The sequence below is a fragment of the Mus musculus genome, chromosome 1 (assembly GCF_000001635.26).
Source record: "Mus musculus strain C57BL/6J chromosome 1, GRCm38.p6 C57BL/6J".
NCBI classification, from domain to species: domain Eukaryota; kingdom Metazoa; phylum Chordata; class Mammalia; order Rodentia; family Muridae; genus Mus; species Mus musculus.
In genome coordinates this window covers 77,366,166-77,384,502 of record NC_000067.6, presented here as the reverse complement: position 1 = coordinate 77,384,502, position 18,337 = coordinate 77,366,166, and the positions used below count along the sequence as shown (strand labels likewise).

Below are 18,337 nucleotides of genomic sequence, written 5' to 3'. Positions count from 1 at the left end.
AGGTTCCACAGAAGAGCTGAAGCAAAAGGAAGACGCTGATTTTTCCCACAAGTCCCGATAGACCTCCCGACTCTTTTGCTCAAACAATGGATTCAAGCTCCTGTCTCAGATGAAGTTATTTGTCTTCACAAATAACTTTATTTAGTTTTAAGATTTTACTTATTTATTAAAATATATACAATATATTTTCTCATATTCTGTCCCCTCCTCCACACCTCCCTATCGCTCCAACTTCATATTGTCTCCAGAGGGGGGGGGGAATGGAAACAAACTAACTCTCCAAAAAGGATTTGTTTGTCTTATAAGATAAGTTGTTAAAGGAAGCACATAGAACAGATGTGTGATGTGAGAAAGTACGGGAAATCACAGAGCCCAGGACAAGAGCGAGAGAAGGGAGCAGGATCCTATATGGTGTGTGCTTCAGGTTTCATGAATAATGAAGTATTCAGTATAACTGCAGCACTACAAAACTTGACTTTCTCTAAAGAAGCAGCTTTCTCTGTCCACAGAATTTAGCATCACTTGAGATGCTCTTCTGGGGATAAAAATCAATGAATTATTCTAACCCCCCCCCCGGCTTTTCAACAGGCCTACCCATTTATCATCTCCCCCCTCCCCCGTTGTTTAAGAGAGCAATTATCCATTCATGTGATCCCTGGATACCAGAGGCCACTTTTGTTAAGGGCCCTGTCAACAAGCCATCCGAAGGGTTAAACCTTCCAGATGGAATGTAAGCCTATGTGTCCTTTGAATATTTCATTCGTTGCTCCCCACAGCTGAGGCAGAAGCTTGGCTTGTTTTAATTAAATTAGATCGCACAAGACAGGTGTCTTGGCAGTAAAATTCCGCGCGGCCCATTTTTATCTCATTAACGGCACTGCTCACGGAGAGTTTTTGTTTTTCTCTTGGAAACTCTAGGTAAACCGGTAATGATCATAACGGAGTACATGGAGAACGGCTCCTTGGATGCTTTCCTCAGGGTATGTGTCTACTTTCTATGAAGCCAGGGAATACTAGTAGCCAGTCACTAGCAGATTCCTTGTATACGCTCTGTTCCATTGCGTTCGTGAGATTTGTTCAGTAGGATTCAGGAAGAGACATGGAATCTGGTGTGATTCTTAAGGCTATTGAATAATCCATGGGCAATGAAGGTAGAATTTGATTTATTCTCACACCGGAGGGCTCTTTGTGCCATGAATTCATTGCACTTGGACAATTTCCATCTATCACAGGAAGCCAACCCAGCTCCTTGAGTACACTCTTACTCGTTGGATTAGTGACTTTGCTCAGAAAGGCCCGGAAATAATGCTGAGTTTCATTGCTCGCCGGATACAGATATTCAAAAAGAGTCTAGGAATAACTGCTTGGTGGTAATTGATTTGCCCTGATGTTAATGGGACCGTTCCCACTCTCTTCCTCTGCAGAAGAATGATGGCCGCTTTACAGTCATTCAGCTGGTGGGCATGCTCCGGGGCATTGGCTCGGGGATGAAGTACTTATCTGATATGAGCTATGTGCATCGAGACCTGGCTGCCAGGAACATCCTGGTAAACAGCAACTTGGTCTGCAAGGTGTCTGACTTTGGCATGTCCAGGGTGCTGGAGGATGACCCCGAAGCAGCCTACACTACCAGGGTAAGGACCGTTTGCCACCTCTGGCATGGCATGCACTCTCATGAAACTGATCTTCTCTTGTCATCTTGAGCTTGGAACTCTTCCTAATTTTTTTTTTTTAAGTTTACTTGTCCTTCAGGCCCTCTCCATATTTCTGCATTCATTTTTTTTAAAAGCATGACTTAAAAAAAAAAAAAGAGGATTTGAAGCCAACTCTAATGGGTGACCATTTTATAGAGTCACAAATTACAAGCAAAATGAATTCTCTTTCCTCTGAATTTTCTTGGGCAAAGTGTTCATGAACAATGAGAGGGTATCTTTAAAATTGAGCCAAATCAGAAGCCAGAGTCAAGGCCAAATTTACTCAACAAATGATACATTATTATGAAAATCAGGAGGCTGGATGACTTATTGTATATGTATATATGTATATCAAATATATATCGATGTAATGCTAGAGTTCTCTTGATTTTCTGATTTTTTTCCCCCATCTTCCTTCTGTACTCCTTTTCCTTTCTGAGCTTTCTACTTGGTTCTTTTCCATTCAAAATTTCATGTTCTAGACAAGCCAAAGCAATATTTCTACTCATTGGCTAGTGAATTTGTGAATGTACGTGCAGAACATATAGAGCATTTCTCAATATCTGATGGCTTTCACTTTAGCACGGATAGATCAGGATCTAGGAACTAGATCAGAAAGGAATGCTCGGGGTAGGGACAGAATGTGTGCTGTCTTAGCCTGACCATCAGAAAAGAACATTGGAAAGGAATAAAGGCCCCACCCTCAAGTAATTCCTATCTGCATACAGGTCCCCTTCTCAATTCTGAGGAGGGTATCTATGCCCAGCTCAAGAGATTTTTTTTATTGCCATTTTCAATATTGGAAATACATGTAGATAGGTAATTCCCTTAGCAAAATATGTGAGGGCAGCAAATGTGCCCATCCATAAATACGGGATGTGGACACAGTAGGCTGGGTTTTTTTCATAGTGAACCACAGAACAGGAAAGTAATTCCAAGTGACTTATAAGGCAAATCCTAAACGCTGGCTGATGGAACCATGTGTGGACCTAAATTCAAGATCCTTTCTCTAGGCAGAACATTAGGAAATTTGAAACTCAACTGGGAAAAAAGGAAACAAAAAACCAAACTTTTTTTACAAGAAGAATCAAGTAGAAAAGTGTGATCAAGCAAGAAACATGAAAGATGTTTAGTGTAGTTTAGCTTTGTTTTTGGAAAACATTTCCTCTTTGTCTGGGTGATGATTTCTTAGTGAATCATTTTCTGTGATTTTTAAATTTTTGAAAAATAATTTAGCTAAAAAGTAGACTTTCCCTCATAAAAACATACTGACATTTTCCAAGGGCCTATTGCCTTTTAGATTATATTGAGTAATGTTTGCCATGCTACCTAAGACTAGGGCAGCAGTATGGTGGATAGAAAATGTCCGTATTTGCACTCTTCCTTGTTCTTGTTCAATATTTTCTGTCAGTATCAAGCAAAGCCTTCTGCAAGGCTGCATGAGGGAAAGGCAGTAAGAAGGCAAAACAAACATAAGCTATATATCCTTTGATATGCCCCAAATAACATATGTATTTATGTAAAACCTGGGATTTCCTCTCTATAATACTGCCCTAAGCAGCACTCAGGATAATTAGGCAGATTACTCATTGACTTCCCTGTGGTTAGCAAACCCGTACAGAGATCTGCCTCAACCTAAAAGGCTTCAGCTGGAATAAACAAGTCTGTTGTTACCGAGAGCTACCTCAGGAATGCTGTCCTCTCTCTATCAAGTAGTCCCAGCATTCAGAAACAAAACTGGCCGGCACATCGGTGGGAAAGTGAGGAAACTTCTGATAGCTGACATGTTTCACAGGGTGGCAAGATTCCTATCCGGTGGACTGCGCCAGAAGCAATTGCGTATCGTAAATTTACCTCAGCCAGTGATGTCTGGAGCTACGGAATCGTTATGTGGGAAGTGATGTCATATGGAGAGAGACCGTACTGGGATATGTCCAATCAAGATGTGAGTTTTTACCCTGAGCTTCAGGAAGTTGTATATTACCCTATGGTTAAGTAAGCATTGGGTTTGAAATAATACATTAAAGTCAATGTTTTAAATATAAGTAAATATACCTAATAACCTCACTCCACATTATAACCCATCAGTGACTTGGTTTCAAGACCAAAATTAAATTATTTCCAATGTTTCGTGTAGGGGAAGAAGTACATTCATGAATTTATAGATAAATAAACAATGTGAAGTTTGTAAGGAAACCTATTTCACATGTGGTAAAATCGACACAAAAGTTTTTTGTTGAAAGAAACCTAGTGAATATTTTAAAACTGCTATAGTTGTAATTAGACCTTGGCCCTCAAGGACTCTTAAATAAAGCTTCACTAAATGACCCTTTGTAAATTCTGCACATCCCTTTAAATGTACCATCTGGACTAGTTCGAGAGGGAGTATCTACGATGCATGCAATTTCAGAGACGCATTCAATAATGACACTAATAAGATTCCAGGCTAATAGAATTTAATTACAGACATCTCCAGTGAGGAAGGGAAAAACAAATGCACAACACAGTGAGGCCCAGATCAGGGATTTCCTACAACATGACTTAGTTAATTCTGGTAAAAATTTTTAGGATTAGAAATGAAGTGACCCCCAGTCCCCATAACTTCCAAACTCTACTACTATTTACTCATGGTAGGACATTATAGAAGAGAGTTTACAATGTTATATTTAACTTATCAATGAAAATGATGCTTTGAGGGTGTCATGCTCTGCTGTAAACTGAGCAAGCTGAGCCCTTAAAAGTATATTTTGGAAAGCTTTTCTTGTAAAACTTGATTCTGACGTGGAACGGTGTCTGTGCATTGGCCTCATCTCCCTAACACAATAGGAAATTACAAACCCCACACAGTTAAAGGGCCAAATGACTTGACTAGAACCACAAGTTCCAACAAGCAGAAGGTGGATCACACCAATCGGGAGGCCTTGTGTTCACATGTAAGTGGCCGAGCGGGGATTTAGCTGCTGTGCCTACCCAGTTTTAAAAAAGAGTTGTAGCACTGGCATTGTGCATCTACCATTCATAAAAGAGGATCCAAAGTGGACAGGATGGAAGATGACAGCTAGAATGATGGGTCAATACAAGATGGATAAAGACTGGGTGGTGTGTGGGGTGAATGCTGTGGAGTCCATTGTGTAAAGGGATTATCGCTTATAGATGTCTTCAAGAATTCTCTTTCAATAGTGTTTGGATTCAGTCCCTCAGAGCACGGTGAGCTTGACTTCACATAATGAGTTGTTTGTCATTAACCTTCCTTTATTTCAATTGAGAGTCCCAGATAAATGTGTGTCTATGAAAGTGAACAACACTGCTGCCCTACCTATTCTCAGACTTCATAATTTTGACAGTTTCTTTATTTCTGTAGAGCAATACTTTGCATTTGGGTGGCTTTGTGGCCGTTTCTTGCTCACAAATAATACTGATAATATCATTTATATATTGTCTGTCTGGATTTGGGGAATCATTAGGAAATGTAAATGACATCACTGGGCAATGACAAATACAATGACAGAACCAGGGAAAACACACAAAACTTAGTAATTTTTTTTTTAAAGAAAGAAATGGTTTCCCCACCCAAGAGATTCAGCAGTGAGCTGAAAAACATGCTTTGTTAACCTAAAAGCCATCTTTCCAGCTGGCCATGCGTGGGTAAGGAGCCTGGGAGAGCGCAGAGAGCGCATGCTCACCAGTGTGAGTTCTCCAGGCATCAGCCCAGTGCTCTCTGCATCCTCATCAACGGAGAATGCTTTCATCAACTCCAAAGTCAATACCATGCATTTGGAAAGATAAAAGGAATAAGAGGCTCAAACTGACCTAATGTGCTTGCCAAAATTAAAATTAAATACAAAGACCTTACAGGAGGTAGAGCAGAAACATCTCTTTTAGAAGGAGAAGCACATAATTCGGATACAGTAAAATATTGAAAAATACTTGGGGAGGTGGTCCTCCATCAAATGATGATTGCTAGACTGAAGCCATGTGCTGGCTGAAAAGACAGCCGTCAAATTTATGCCTAGAATCGAGATCTACTCGAACTGACTGTTTTCTGCCCTGGCCAGTTTTCTCAACAGTCAATAGCCCCTTGAGGGACAGATCCAGTGTGGTTATGGGATGGCCGCAGTACTTTGAATTCTGGGCAGCGATCATTTGGGGAGGGGCAAAGAAAAAGAAAATGACAAATAAAAAGGCTTAAGGTATCAAACAAAACTGCTTCCAATATCTGAGGCTGCTCATTAACAAGGCTTATTATGCCTGAGACTCTGTGTGAAGAGTTCCCCCTCCTAAAGTTGGCCGGAGTCTTTCCTGCCAAATCACCTATACTGGATTCGGGTCCCAGTGGGGAGGGGATTATAGAAAAAGTCAGTGTGAAGGTAGTATGAGCCAAGCATGGTGGCTGAGGCAGGAAGATGTCCATTGGGAGGCCAGCAAACTGAACTACGTTGTTAGATCCTATCTCAGAAAACAAGAGGGATGTGGGTGGAGACTGGAAGAGAACCAATGTCCTGTCTGTGAAGACACATGAGAAGGACTAAATTAGAAGAGAAGAATGGTTCCTGTATCTAATTAAGCAGGAAGACAAACGACACCAAATGGCCTTGAACAATAAGACAATAGACACCTACCACTGAAATTTCCTTTAATGCACAGGATCTGCCTTATAATATGAATGGATTCGAATATATTTTCAAGAATTGACTTATTAGCACTTTGAATAGAGTTCATCAGCAGAGGACTGTGGCCAAGACAGACCCAGTTGATGCATAAGAGTGCAGATCTCCTATAGAGAAAATGACTAGGCACTGATGCTGATACAGTAGCTACTGAGTGAGGTTACACAGGGCTGAAATGATGCCTAGGGACTTCCAATTTGGAATTACTTCCTCAAGGATGCCTGGCACTGGTGGCTTTCACTGGAGTGTGTAGATGTGCCGAAGCTGAATGGTGGAGTGCAGACAGGACCCTGTGATGTTGGAGGGCTGTCACCAAAGCTCCGACACCATGCTGTGATCTAATTGGGTCCTAATCACTTTGGAATATCAATGCATCTTTCGTTCGAGTTTGAGATTGGCATCACTTCCATTTAACAGCTGGCTTTTCTCCCCCGTTGCCAGCAATACCTAGCTTTGGCTTCTGTAAAGGAGTTGGAGCTGTGCCCACGCTTAGCCTGCTGGCAGCTCACCACAGTGTCCTTTTGTCTTCTCTAGGTGATCAAAGCCATCGAGGAAGGGTACCGGCTACCCCCTCCAATGGACTGCCCCATTGCCCTCCATCAGTTAATGCTGGACTGCTGGCAGAAAGAGAGAAGTGACAGGCCTAAATTTGGGCAGATCGTCAACATGCTGGACAAACTCATCCGCAATCCCAACAGCCTGAAGAGGACAGGGTCGGAGAGTTCCAGGTTTGTCATGGTTACTAGTAATGATGTATGAGGGACCGCATCATTTGTGACAGGCAAGAGCAGTGCATCCTGATTCCTGCTTTGCAAAGTCACAGGCTACCTCTGAGCTCTGCAACCTGGGTAACTTCTTCAATTACTCTGAGCCTGAAGAAGCTGATTGGTCTGTGAAATAAAAAAAAAAAAAAGAAAAAAAAAAAAAAAGGAAAGGTCCCAGAGCCATGATTCACCAGGAAGTTTCCTTAAAAGAATAGGATTTCCTGTCAACAGATTCAGGACAACACCTAGACACAAGACTCATCTGGTGTAGATCAGGGTAGAAAGGCCTGTTGTTTAGACTGTTATGTCAAAAATGATAAGACTTGGGCTTGCTTTGAGTGAGCATCAATCTCTGGAATAACACTAAATGTGGCTAAACTCTACATCTTAGCTGGGACCGTGGATAACTTTATTATTTGAAGAAGGACATCTTCTAACATGTGGAGGCTATCTTTTTGCCCTATTCTTGGAAAGATTAAAATGGCCCCCAAGCCTTCTTTCCAGGTCTAACAGTTTTTTTTTTTCAGTTCCCAGGGTGAATGTTCCCTACTTTCTTGCCTTCATCTGTGTCCTTTTGTGGGGAGAAGCAGGGCAGAGATATTTTTAAGGTCTTTTTATTTTTTTTCTTTTTCCTTTTTTCTTTTTTTCTTTCTTTCTTTCTTTCTTTCTTTCTCTCTTTCTTTCTTTCTTTTGGTATTTGGCACTTTTCTTAGCATTTAGATCGATATGAAAAGCTCTTCTGCCACTAGTACTGCATAATGCCTGTCTTGTACCAAGGAATAGAACAGGTTGAGTCACAGCATATATTTTTTTCAGTTTTGAACTTTTTCTTGATAATAGTACTTAAATAATGCCTGTCATTATTGATGATAATAGGATATAATAGAATACGGGACATGACTTAGCACAAAATTAGGCAACTGTGCTATTCTCCAAAGAGAACGGAGACTTCAGAACAAGCCAGGCAGTGACTAACTGACACCCAGGGGAGATATTTTCACCTTGAGGTTTTCTGACCTTGTCAGTCAGTTGGAACCCTGTTCATGACATGCCTAGGCTGAAATTACTAATAAATGATTTGACTTTTGTTTAACAACAAATGCTGTGGTGCTACCTCTCCCCCCCCCCCCACTTAATGACAGATATAAAATTCTATGTGGTAATGTTATTAACTCAAAATTAGGAGAATTCGACCTTGTAAACAGTTGCTGAATCTCACTCAGAGACAACTGAACTGACAGATACAAGAGGAAGGTCAGAGAGACAAGTTATTGAAACACAAAACTGATTGCTGTAAAATTAGTTTTTGTCAAAGTATTCATGTAAAAGGAAGATAATACAAATGAAAATAATTTAGATCAAACATGAAAGCTTTTCAAGGATTGGATTGATTCTGTATAAAAAAAACAAATCAAGACATCACAATAACTTTCTTCTGTTTTTTTTTTTTTTCATAAGAAAAAAAATTTTTTGTCCTAATTTGAAGACATTATTCCAACCTAACTGTGCACAATCATAGATTTAGGCTAAAATGTTAAAATCAGACACAGAATTTCTATGGTTTTAAGGGGAAAGGGAAACTTAAGAGCACCTTTTTTCTGTGCAGGAAATTACAATAGATATGTTATAAAATGTCTCTTTGAAGGGCTAGCCTGTGGCCATTCAGTAGAGAGGTAATGACGACTCTTAAGTCTCCTAAAGACTTTGATGGATGGGAGATTCTTCATGGAGCTCCATCATGAGGAAAGGCAGAATGCCTGAGACCAGTCACTATTGATCTGACAGTAAATTCCTGGCTTAAGAATGAACAAATTAATAACAAAGTTAAGAAGTGCTTTGACTTTATTGGAATAGTTAGCAGAGGAATTTGAGGAGCTTATACCCAAATCCATAGAGCAATCACAGTGCCATTTTTCCACCCCCTGGTCTTTGCATGTGCTAGTTGGGCCTAGGTTGCTTCAGGAATGGATTGCCTCCCCCTGTCCTGGCTTTGTGGGGAGGCACACAGAGCATGTCTCGCACACCTAGCTTAGAGCATGCTGGACCGGAACTCTCTCTGCTCGCTCAGCTTCCATCACGCCTGTCAGCTAGCAAGCTCCCAAGTCTTCTCCCTTTGATTCACTGAGTTGTCCATGGTTGCTGAACTAATGTCTGTGGTATACAATCCTGATGGAAAATGGATTCTTTCTCCAAAGACTGTACAAGCACAGGCTTTCTCTACCTCCCTCATTCTCTACCAAGTTAGGATGATCAGGGACCTGCTATGAGTCTCAGTTCCCTGAGTTGCACACCTAAAGTGAGGGCTGTGAAGACCAAAAAAAAAAAAAAAAAAAGAAAAAAAAAAAGAAAAAAAGAAAAGAAAAGCACGTGTTAATTTTGAATGACATCTATTCCATTTAAAAGTTTGGCCCTCTGTTACCCTGGCCTGTCTGATTCTCATTCTCTTTTCAGACCAAACACAGCCTTGTTAGATCCCAGCTCCCCTGAATTCTCTGCTGTAGTATCAGTGGGCGACTGGCTGCAGGCCATCAAAATGGACCGGTATAAGGACAACTTCACGGCCGCCGGGTACACGACACTAGAAGCCGTGGTTCACATGAGCCAGGAGTAAGTACTCAGCGATGTAACACCAAAGGGTAAATCGAGATTTCATAGTATTTGCCTGTTGTGCTTTGAGCTTCATACTCATTCCCTACTCATTAAAGAGAGAGAGAGAGAGAGAGAGAGAGAGAGAGAGAGAGAGAGAGAGAGAGAGAGAGAGAAGAAACCTGGAATTGTTGTATTAAAAATTAATAAATAAATCTCGGCGGCGGGTTCACCACCAGCCTCAATGTTTAACATTCCTGAATGAAAGACAGACACATAGATAGCCTTTAGATTTTGATATGTCCTAATCAGCATAATAGCTGGGCTATTGCCTGACCTCCACTACTGAGAGAATCTACCTCTCACTGATAATTCTGAGTTACAACTTACTAAATTTTGTGTTTTATCTTGGCTGTTCTGGGCCCAGAGGGTGCTCAACTGGGTGGTGCTCTGGGCCACTCTCTCTCAGGGAGGCGGATCTCTTTCTCAATCCCCTCCAGTCCCAAGCCCAGGAATCCTAAATACCTCAGCCTCTGCCCTGTCCAGCCATTGGCTGCCCGTATCTTTATTAGCCAATCAGAACCAACTGGGGGCGGGTTCCCTCAGTGTGTTATGTGCATATGTGTGGGCTCTCTCCTGTAAACAATTTGGGCGGGGGGGGGGGGGGGGGACGGGGGGGGGACCCAAATTAACATTACAATACAAACAACATTAGGCCAAACCCACTACATGGAATGCCTCTCATTTTGGTTGAGTATAATTTTACACGACCTTTATATAGTACCTGCATTGTTGTATTGGATGTCTGAATGAGACATGTATACACCTGCCTTGTACTGTACTAATTGTGGCAGATTCAAATGTGTGTCTGCATGAAACCTTGAGGAGGAGGTTCTCCGTACCCCTCATGACTTTCTCTCCCCTTCTCTCGGCCCCACCTGCAGCGACCTGGCGAGAATTGGCATCACCGCCATCACGCACCAGAATAAGATTTTGAGCAGCGTCCAGGCGATGCGAACCCAGATGCAGCAGATGCATGGCAGGATGGTTCCTGTCTGAGCCAGTACCGAATAGACTCAAAACTCTCGAATAGTTTACCTCATCCATGCACTTTAATTGAAGAACTGCACTTTTTTTACTTTGTCTTCGCCCTCTGAAATTAAAGGAAAACAAACAAACAAAAAACAAAAACAAAAATATCTGCAGCGTTGCTTGGTGTAAGAGATTGCTGAAACCATGGGGCTTATAATGAATGACCTTGATCATCAGAATTAAACCTGGAGCCAGTAATTTCTCAGAAGAACTCTGTCCATCGCTGGTGTGTAAAATACATGTACTTATATAAATAAAACTCTGCCTCTGAGTTTCGATGCTGTATTTCCCGTCAGAGGCTTTTCAAGTCACCCTAATCCTTTCTCTGTCTGGAATTTCAAGGGAAGGATTTCATCTGTGGCATTAATAACAGTCATCACTCCTTACCAGAAAGAAGACCTGCTGTGCCCAGGAGCACTGTTAAAGGACTCAATGGTGGCTTTCAGGGCTCGGTTTATACCACAGAAGAAAATCCAGGTGAAAGCCACTTGGCCCATTCATGCTGCCTCTTCAATGGCCAGGACACCTGGTGGATTTTTATGACATAGGGGGGGTTAGAAAGAAAAGAAAATGGATTTTTAAAACATGCGAACTCCCAAGACCTATTAACCCTAACTGGACAAATGAGGTCTCTTTGGGGCTGAGGCTGTGCCATATAAAGTCTTCTTTGAGAATGCTACAAACTTCTCATAACTACCTTATGGATAGTGGGCTGAGACAATCCTGAATGGAGAATTTTCACACACACACACACACACCCCTTCAAAGAGGCAACTCCCAAATTTACAAGGTAAGTTGAAAGAATGAGCAATGACTTTCTGGCAAATCTCTCTCTCTCTCTCTTTCTCTCTCTCACTCTCTCTGTCTCTCTCTCTCTCTCTATCTGTCTCTCTCTTAGCTTGTTTCCTATTGAAACACTCATGTCAGGTGCCAGGTTGTGTGAGATTCCAATTCTCTTTGCATAGTAGAAGACACCAAGACTAATATGGCTCCCCTGTTATTCTTCAAGAAGGATCATTCCTTGAAGTGAGGTCAAGGTCATGTGGCCGGATCCTATACTCACCACTGGCTGTCTTTCTCTCAAGAAGGGTCCCTTTGCCCTTTAATGCCATTCACTGAGGCCAGGCCTGTTGGTTAATACCTGGATCTCAGATGTAGTGTTAGGAGCCTAAGTACTGAACTGTGCTCTCTATCTTTTGGGGGAGTCCCTTAAATAAGGAACCGTTTATAACTCTCTTATCCTGGTAACCCCTAGACCAGACCAGTTTAGCCCTGGAGGATTTATCGAGTCAATGGTGTGACTGGAAATAGCTGTCACTTCCTCATTGTCAGAAAGTGACCTACTAAAATGTACTTTCATCTTGTACTCCACTAGCAGCATCCAGTGTCTCTTTAAGTTCAAGAACTTTCTTCATGAAACAGGTATATTATGTTCCTAGATGCATTCCTAGATGTGAAAGACCCAACTTTGTGCTACGATTTATGGGTTAACTATTTTAGTTTTTATCACTTTTAACCAAGACCTTGGCAAAGTTACGTACTTACATGATCTCTCTCTCTCTCTCTCTCTTTCTCTCTCTTTCTCTCTCATTTTTTCCCTGAAAGCTATTTCTTATAGAGTAAGGAATACTAAATTTGCTGTCAAATTATGACAGTTTAGTAAAAACTTTTCTTACAATATTAGTTGTAAAAAGCTTTTCTCTTCCCAAGGGATTTTTTTTTTAAGTACTCCAACAAGTTTTGTTTTATCTCTGCTTTTGCTGAAGTCTAGGAGTTCTTGATTTTTTTTTACCATGCTAGAGTTGACAAATATGGGTGGGGATCTGCTCTCTCTCTCTCTCTCTCTCTCTCTCTCTCTCTCTCTTCTTTTGGCTTGTTTTGATTTACAAAAAAAAAGTTTTAAGAAGCTGTGGAAATTTTGGGGCACATTGATTTTTGGAGTGTGTGTGTGTGTGTGTGTGATGTCTGGAGGTTAAAGGACAAGAACATACAAAAGTCAGTTCTACATGTGGGTCCCAGGGATCGAACTCAGGTCATTAGGCTTGGCATCAGGCACCTGTATCCACTGAGCCATCTCACTCGTCCAAGTACTTTGTTTTTAACCTCTGCAGTCCTATTCCAATAAGAAAGAGTTATGGAATTATACATTGCCTCGAAGCCGGCACTGAAGGATTAAAAGGTTTCCGTTTCTAAAGTCACCGACTTGAGGCGTGACATGTTTTTCTAAACACGGAATGTGTTCAAAGCACAACCTCGCTACCGTATTCTAACCAGTGAACATTGTTTACAGTGCTGAGGTCCTTTTCTCACTCCCTGGCAGTTATCTCTGCAAACGGAATAATTTGGAAAGTTACATCATTCAAAGGCCACCTTCTGAGTCTTACTTACTTAGTCTTAACCATATCCCTATGGTAGAGTCAAACAAATCCATGGAAAGGCCAATAAAGGGCATCCCAAGTGTCTGCAATAATACCCAAGGAGCAGTAAAAGTGTTTACTGCCTCCTGAACTTTTAGCAGAGAGCCATGAGAACAATAGGAAAGCCACACTGTTTCCCAGGGCACAGAGCCAGACTCTGGCATCCCGACAGCTATGCGGTCTAAAGCCAACCGAAACGTTGACACTGGAAACTCGCCCCACTTTGCTTCCTAACTCAGTCCCTCCACCTGTAAATTAGAGAGATAATGATACCTTCATAATAATAGCTTTCCCGACATGGCGTGTGTGCATGTGAGAACTGCTCTTGCAGAGAGCTCCCCAGAGGGACAGGTGCCTTCTCTCCCACCTCATCCAGGTTCACCACGTGTCCTCTGCTTGTGGCCCGGTGGTCAAAGGGCCGTTCGTGTGCCGAGCACCAGGCAGATGGAGCTCCTTTGCTTTGGTTTATGGGAGGCTGGGAGGGAATATGTATCAATATAGCAGTATTAAAGGACACAGTTGTAAAGATATTTGCATGTCCGGTGACTAACTCAAAAGAGCAGCAGTTTTGTGTATTGAAGCACATTGCATTTTATTTTATGTGTTATAAGCCCTTCGTAGACCACACGGCTTCCTTGGCTTCGACTAATAAGGGAACTAGCTGCCTCGGACTCTTATCTTACTCTGATGTTTACTAGATGTCAACTTTCACAGTCCCTTCCTTCTCACCTTAAATATCCATAAACAAGCCCAGCAACACCCCCCCCCCCCAGTCCCACATCAAATGAAGAAGGGGACTGTAGCCTGAAGGGTGCAGACGTAGCAAAAGAAACTTTCTATCCAAATGTTGCCTGTGCATATATATGGTGTGCTTATATATTGGAGTTTTAAGGTCAAGTTCATATTCTCCTTGTCCTTCATGTGAGCATGTATGTATGTATGTATGCCTGATGGAGTCTATGCATGGCCAGGTTTCAAAAGCTACGGTTTATTACTTCCCAGAAAGGAATAGCTAGAAAATATGTTCGATCCTGTTCCTTTTTAGTTAGTTAGTTAATTTTAGTTGGTTAGTTAGGTTTTGTTTGGTTTTGTTCATGAGACAGTCTTACTATATAGCCTGCCCTGGCCTGAAACTTGTTATGTAAATGAGTCGAGCTTCAAACTCATACAGATCCACCTGCCTCTGTCTCCTGAGTGCTGAAATTAAAAGTTTGTACCACTATGCCCAGCTCTCTCTTTTTTTTAAATAATAGTTTGAATAGCCAGATGTAGTGGCTCATGCCTTCAATCCTATCACTCAGGTGGCAGAGGCAGGTGGATCTCTTGGAGTTCAAGACCAGACAGGTGACAGAGTGAGACCCTGTCTCAAACAATAACAACAATAATAGGGTAATTATAATCAGCCTCTGTATTGACAAGTGAGTTGTTCTTACTAGTTTGTATTCAAGGTACATATTAATGGGACTCAGTACGCACCGAGCCTCGTCACTTTCTGGGAACCCAAAATGTTGTGTGTTTGCTTCTATTTGATAGAAGCGTGATGTGTAGCTGATTGGTTGACTATTGGCTGGTAATACTGGCTGACATTTGTTGTCTCTCTTTTCTCTCCAGGGAATAGATTCTGGTATCTCAGCCTCACAGCCCTTCCTGTTGATTACATAAGCGCTTGGAAGAAAATAGAACACACCCTCCACCGTTCCTTCTGAATGTTTTTCTTTGGCTTCTCTTCTGCCGGTTTTTGAGGCAAAGACACGACAAAACACCTGCACCTGAACAGCAGAAGAAATGTGTCAAGTCCCCTTCGCCCAGGAAAACGACATCCAGCTTTGGCATCTGTTCTCAGCTGCACTGAGGAATGTGCTGTCTCGAGGCACCAGCTCTGCAGAGCCCTTGCTCCCAAACTCCTTGTGGTTTTATTTATACGTATTTCCATATTTCATTCCTGTACGGCCCCGCTGCATCCGTGTGGCAGCAAGTGACCATATGTTACAGGTTTTACTATGGACGCCAGGTCAGGCGCCACCACGCAGAACAAAGCCAGTTCCGCAAGCTGCCTCCGATACGCAATGCTAAAGTGACATTTTACCCAGGGTGTGCCATTGCAGTGATATAAATATATTTTTTTCCTAGACTAAAATATGACCTGAATATCTCTTTTGATGTGTGTACATAGAGTGTGTGTGTGTGTGTGTGTGTGTGTGTGTATGTGAGTGTGTATGGGGTGTGTGTGTGTGTGTGTGTGTGTGTGTGTAACCTCATGCTTAGAACTGCCTGTGAATGTTGTGGAATGCTATACCTGGAGAGTTCTGGTTTATTACCAGTTCAAAGATAAGGAAAGAGTCACATGATATACAAGACCCGGAGACCATGTCCGTCCCCTTGGGAAGACAGCTTGGAAACGCTACATGTTCTTTATCTGTAAGTGTAATGTGTCTGTCACATTCATCCTAAGAAGCAGTTCTTTGGACAGATGTTTTCACCTTGATGGTGGAATGATTTTTAGATATAAGCCTGACTCGCCGATTTCACAATGGAGAGAGAAGGGGATGGAATCCAATTTGTGACCCCAGATGGAGTATAAGTCGCCTTTGTTTCCCTGCATAAATGAACTTGTTGAATGCGAACAAATATATGCAATTCATATACTTTTGGAAGATGAACTTAAGATATGTGTGTCAGCCTTGAGATGATGTGTCTGGAGTAATACTTTGTGTCCCAGTGTCACAGAAAAATACATACATGCCAGTGGCTCTTGAGGTTAATGTAGTTGGGATGAAATGGCCTCTAGCAATTCCAGGTTCCCCAATTACATGTGGAAAGTTCTGGTAATTAATATGCAGCTAACTACTTATGCCCTTGAAAGTATACCAGTCTTCTAGAATCGGAGTTCTGGTGTATGAAGATTCAGTATCGACAGGATATGTATACCAAACTCCAGCCAGCATACTGCCATTTTACTTAACCTGAGAGGCTGCCTTGCTTATTCTGAGCTATGGTCACAGAAACTGTGGCCATTTATATAAGCTATAACATCAAATCAGGGAATTAGAAAAAAAAAAAACGGGGAAAAGATTCTGAACCATATATTGTTGAATAAGTAAAGAAAATCACCAATAAATATTTATTGCATTCTGACAGGGTGTATGGCATTGTATTCTCATAACTATGCCAGAGTGACAAAGTTATTTCACCCCTTTTGAGGGGACCTTAATATATTTTTAAAGGGATGTGCCTATGCATTGATGCCTGAAAAATAGGTGTAAAAAAAAAAAAAAAGATGAACCTCTGAGTGCATCATCTTTCCCAGAGGTCAGGTGGGAGGAGGTCAACTTCTGGGTCTGTGTCCAGCCCAGGAGCAAGCGCTGGCCTTGGGAGCTGGAAGGCTAAAATCTAGTCAAATCTACTAAACAGCTTTGAGCTGTTCCCTGCACCAAATCAAGCCGTTTCACCACGTGTCTGCAGGCTCTGAGGTTTTTATTTTTTGGCGATCTTCTAAATGAAATGTTCTGGTGTGTTTTAAAGACTAGAGGAAAGGTTGTGTTCACAACATGATTACTGTGTGTGTTCTGAGACCTCTTGTATTCATCTGTGAAGGGGACGTGTATTAATCCATACACTCCTATAGCCTCGACTATTTGTCTGAAGACACTTAAATTTTGACCAGTAAAGGAAAGTTCTAGAAGCAATATTTTCACTCCTTTAGCATTGTCCAAATAACATCAAGTATTAATAAACGCTGAAGAGTGTATTTATTTTGTATTACTCCAAGTCTGTTGGAATATGCAAGGACTGTGGTTATAATTAGAATGTATAAGGCATATTATAATTTAGTTCATTCTGAAAAAGAAGTTAGCTGAACATCTCTTGGTTCATACATGTTCCAAATTTTGAACAATCTTTTGAGTTAGCCATAGATTTTTCTATTTTGTTTTTATTTGTCAAGGTATTTTTTTCTTCCCTTCATGAACTTTAGGTACACATAACTTATGTCATTTATTTATGGTCTTTTATACCTAGTTTGTAAAGTTGTAAAATAGCAAACTAAATGCAAAGAGTTTGCATTTGAAAGTAATAAAGTAGTTGCCGTATACAAACCTGAAATCTGGTTGTCTTTGTTCTGTTTCATTTTCTTCAGTGTTGGGGACACCTTTTGGACAAATGTTTCACCAAAGAGCTAAGCCCAGCCTCTTGTTCCATCAAGACAAGCTCTTGGTAGGTTGCTGAGCATGGCCTGATACTCGTGTTAACGCCCATTCCTACCGTGAACTGCAAATCATTTGGCTTCTGCCTCACTAGTAGCTGGGATTATAAGCTTATACCACTCTTCTTTGGTTGGCTATGGTTATATCTTTTCAATATGTTCAATTTATATGCTATTGCTATATAATTTGTCATTTGAGAAAACACAGAATCTTAACTCCGGATTGAATGTATTTACTTAGAAGATTCTAAATATTTAATTAATTTTTTAATTAAAACATTTATTTTTTGTTTGTTTTTTTATTTTTTTGGAAAAATAAACAAAACGTCACCATCTATGTAACCCAGGTTAGCCTCCAAAATCTCAGCCTCCTGAGTACAGGATAACAGGCATTTACTGCTATGCCCAATTTACTAATTGTTATTTTAATTGTACATGTACAGAGTACAGTGTAAATATATATATATACACAGTACATGAAAAAGCACTGGCTTCTAATCCTTGCCATTGAAAACCGTGCATTAAAAATCTGATCTTGAGATCCTATATTCCATTTTAGACTGTGATCCCCTGCTCACTAATTATACAATACAGAGTAAGATTCTTGCATACCTTAGATCTGTTTCCTTATTTGTACCACTGGTAATTACAGTGCTATGAGTCTTTATAAAAGTTAAATATTTTGCCATGTTTGAGACAGTGTGTAGGATCTATGATAGTTCTTAGATGGCACCAACTTCTTCAGCACTCCTGCCCTCAAGCCTCTCTTACATCCGTGTTCTTGACCCAAGATGCCAACCACCACACTTTATTTTTTTTTCTTGTTTTTGTTTTCTCATATAGTACATCCCCTCTCTCCCCTTTCCCCTAGTTTCTCCACGACTCCCCTCTGAAAGAACAGGCCTCCCAGGGACAA

The 18,337-nt window shown here is 41.2% G+C and overlaps 1 protein-coding gene across 3 annotated transcripts in view; it reads left to right on the top strand.

Annotated features, from left to right (window-relative positions):
- The window catches only part of Epha4 (Eph receptor A4), a 147,926-nt gene extending 130,605 nt beyond the window's left edge, over positions 1-17,321 (top strand). The window contains exons 12-18 of one of the 3 annotated variants that reach the window (XM_006496407.3): positions 919-980; positions 1,425-1,634; positions 3,490-3,639; positions 6,896-7,089; positions 9,577-9,761; positions 10,656-11,593; positions 14,832-17,321. In XM_006496407.3, coding sequence (XP_006496470.1) covers positions 919-980; positions 1,425-1,634; positions 3,490-3,639; positions 6,896-7,089; positions 9,577-9,736 — 776 coding nt within the window. In that variant the 3' untranslated portion in view covers positions 9,737-9,761; positions 10,656-11,593; positions 14,832-17,321. The remainder of the gene's footprint in view (positions 1-918; positions 981-1,424; positions 1,635-3,489; positions 3,640-6,895; positions 7,090-9,576; positions 9,762-10,655; positions 11,594-14,831) is intronic. The other 2 variants (XM_006496408.2, NM_007936.3) reach the window with 2 other exon arrangements.
- Positions 17,322-18,337: the final 1,016 nt, after the last annotated feature.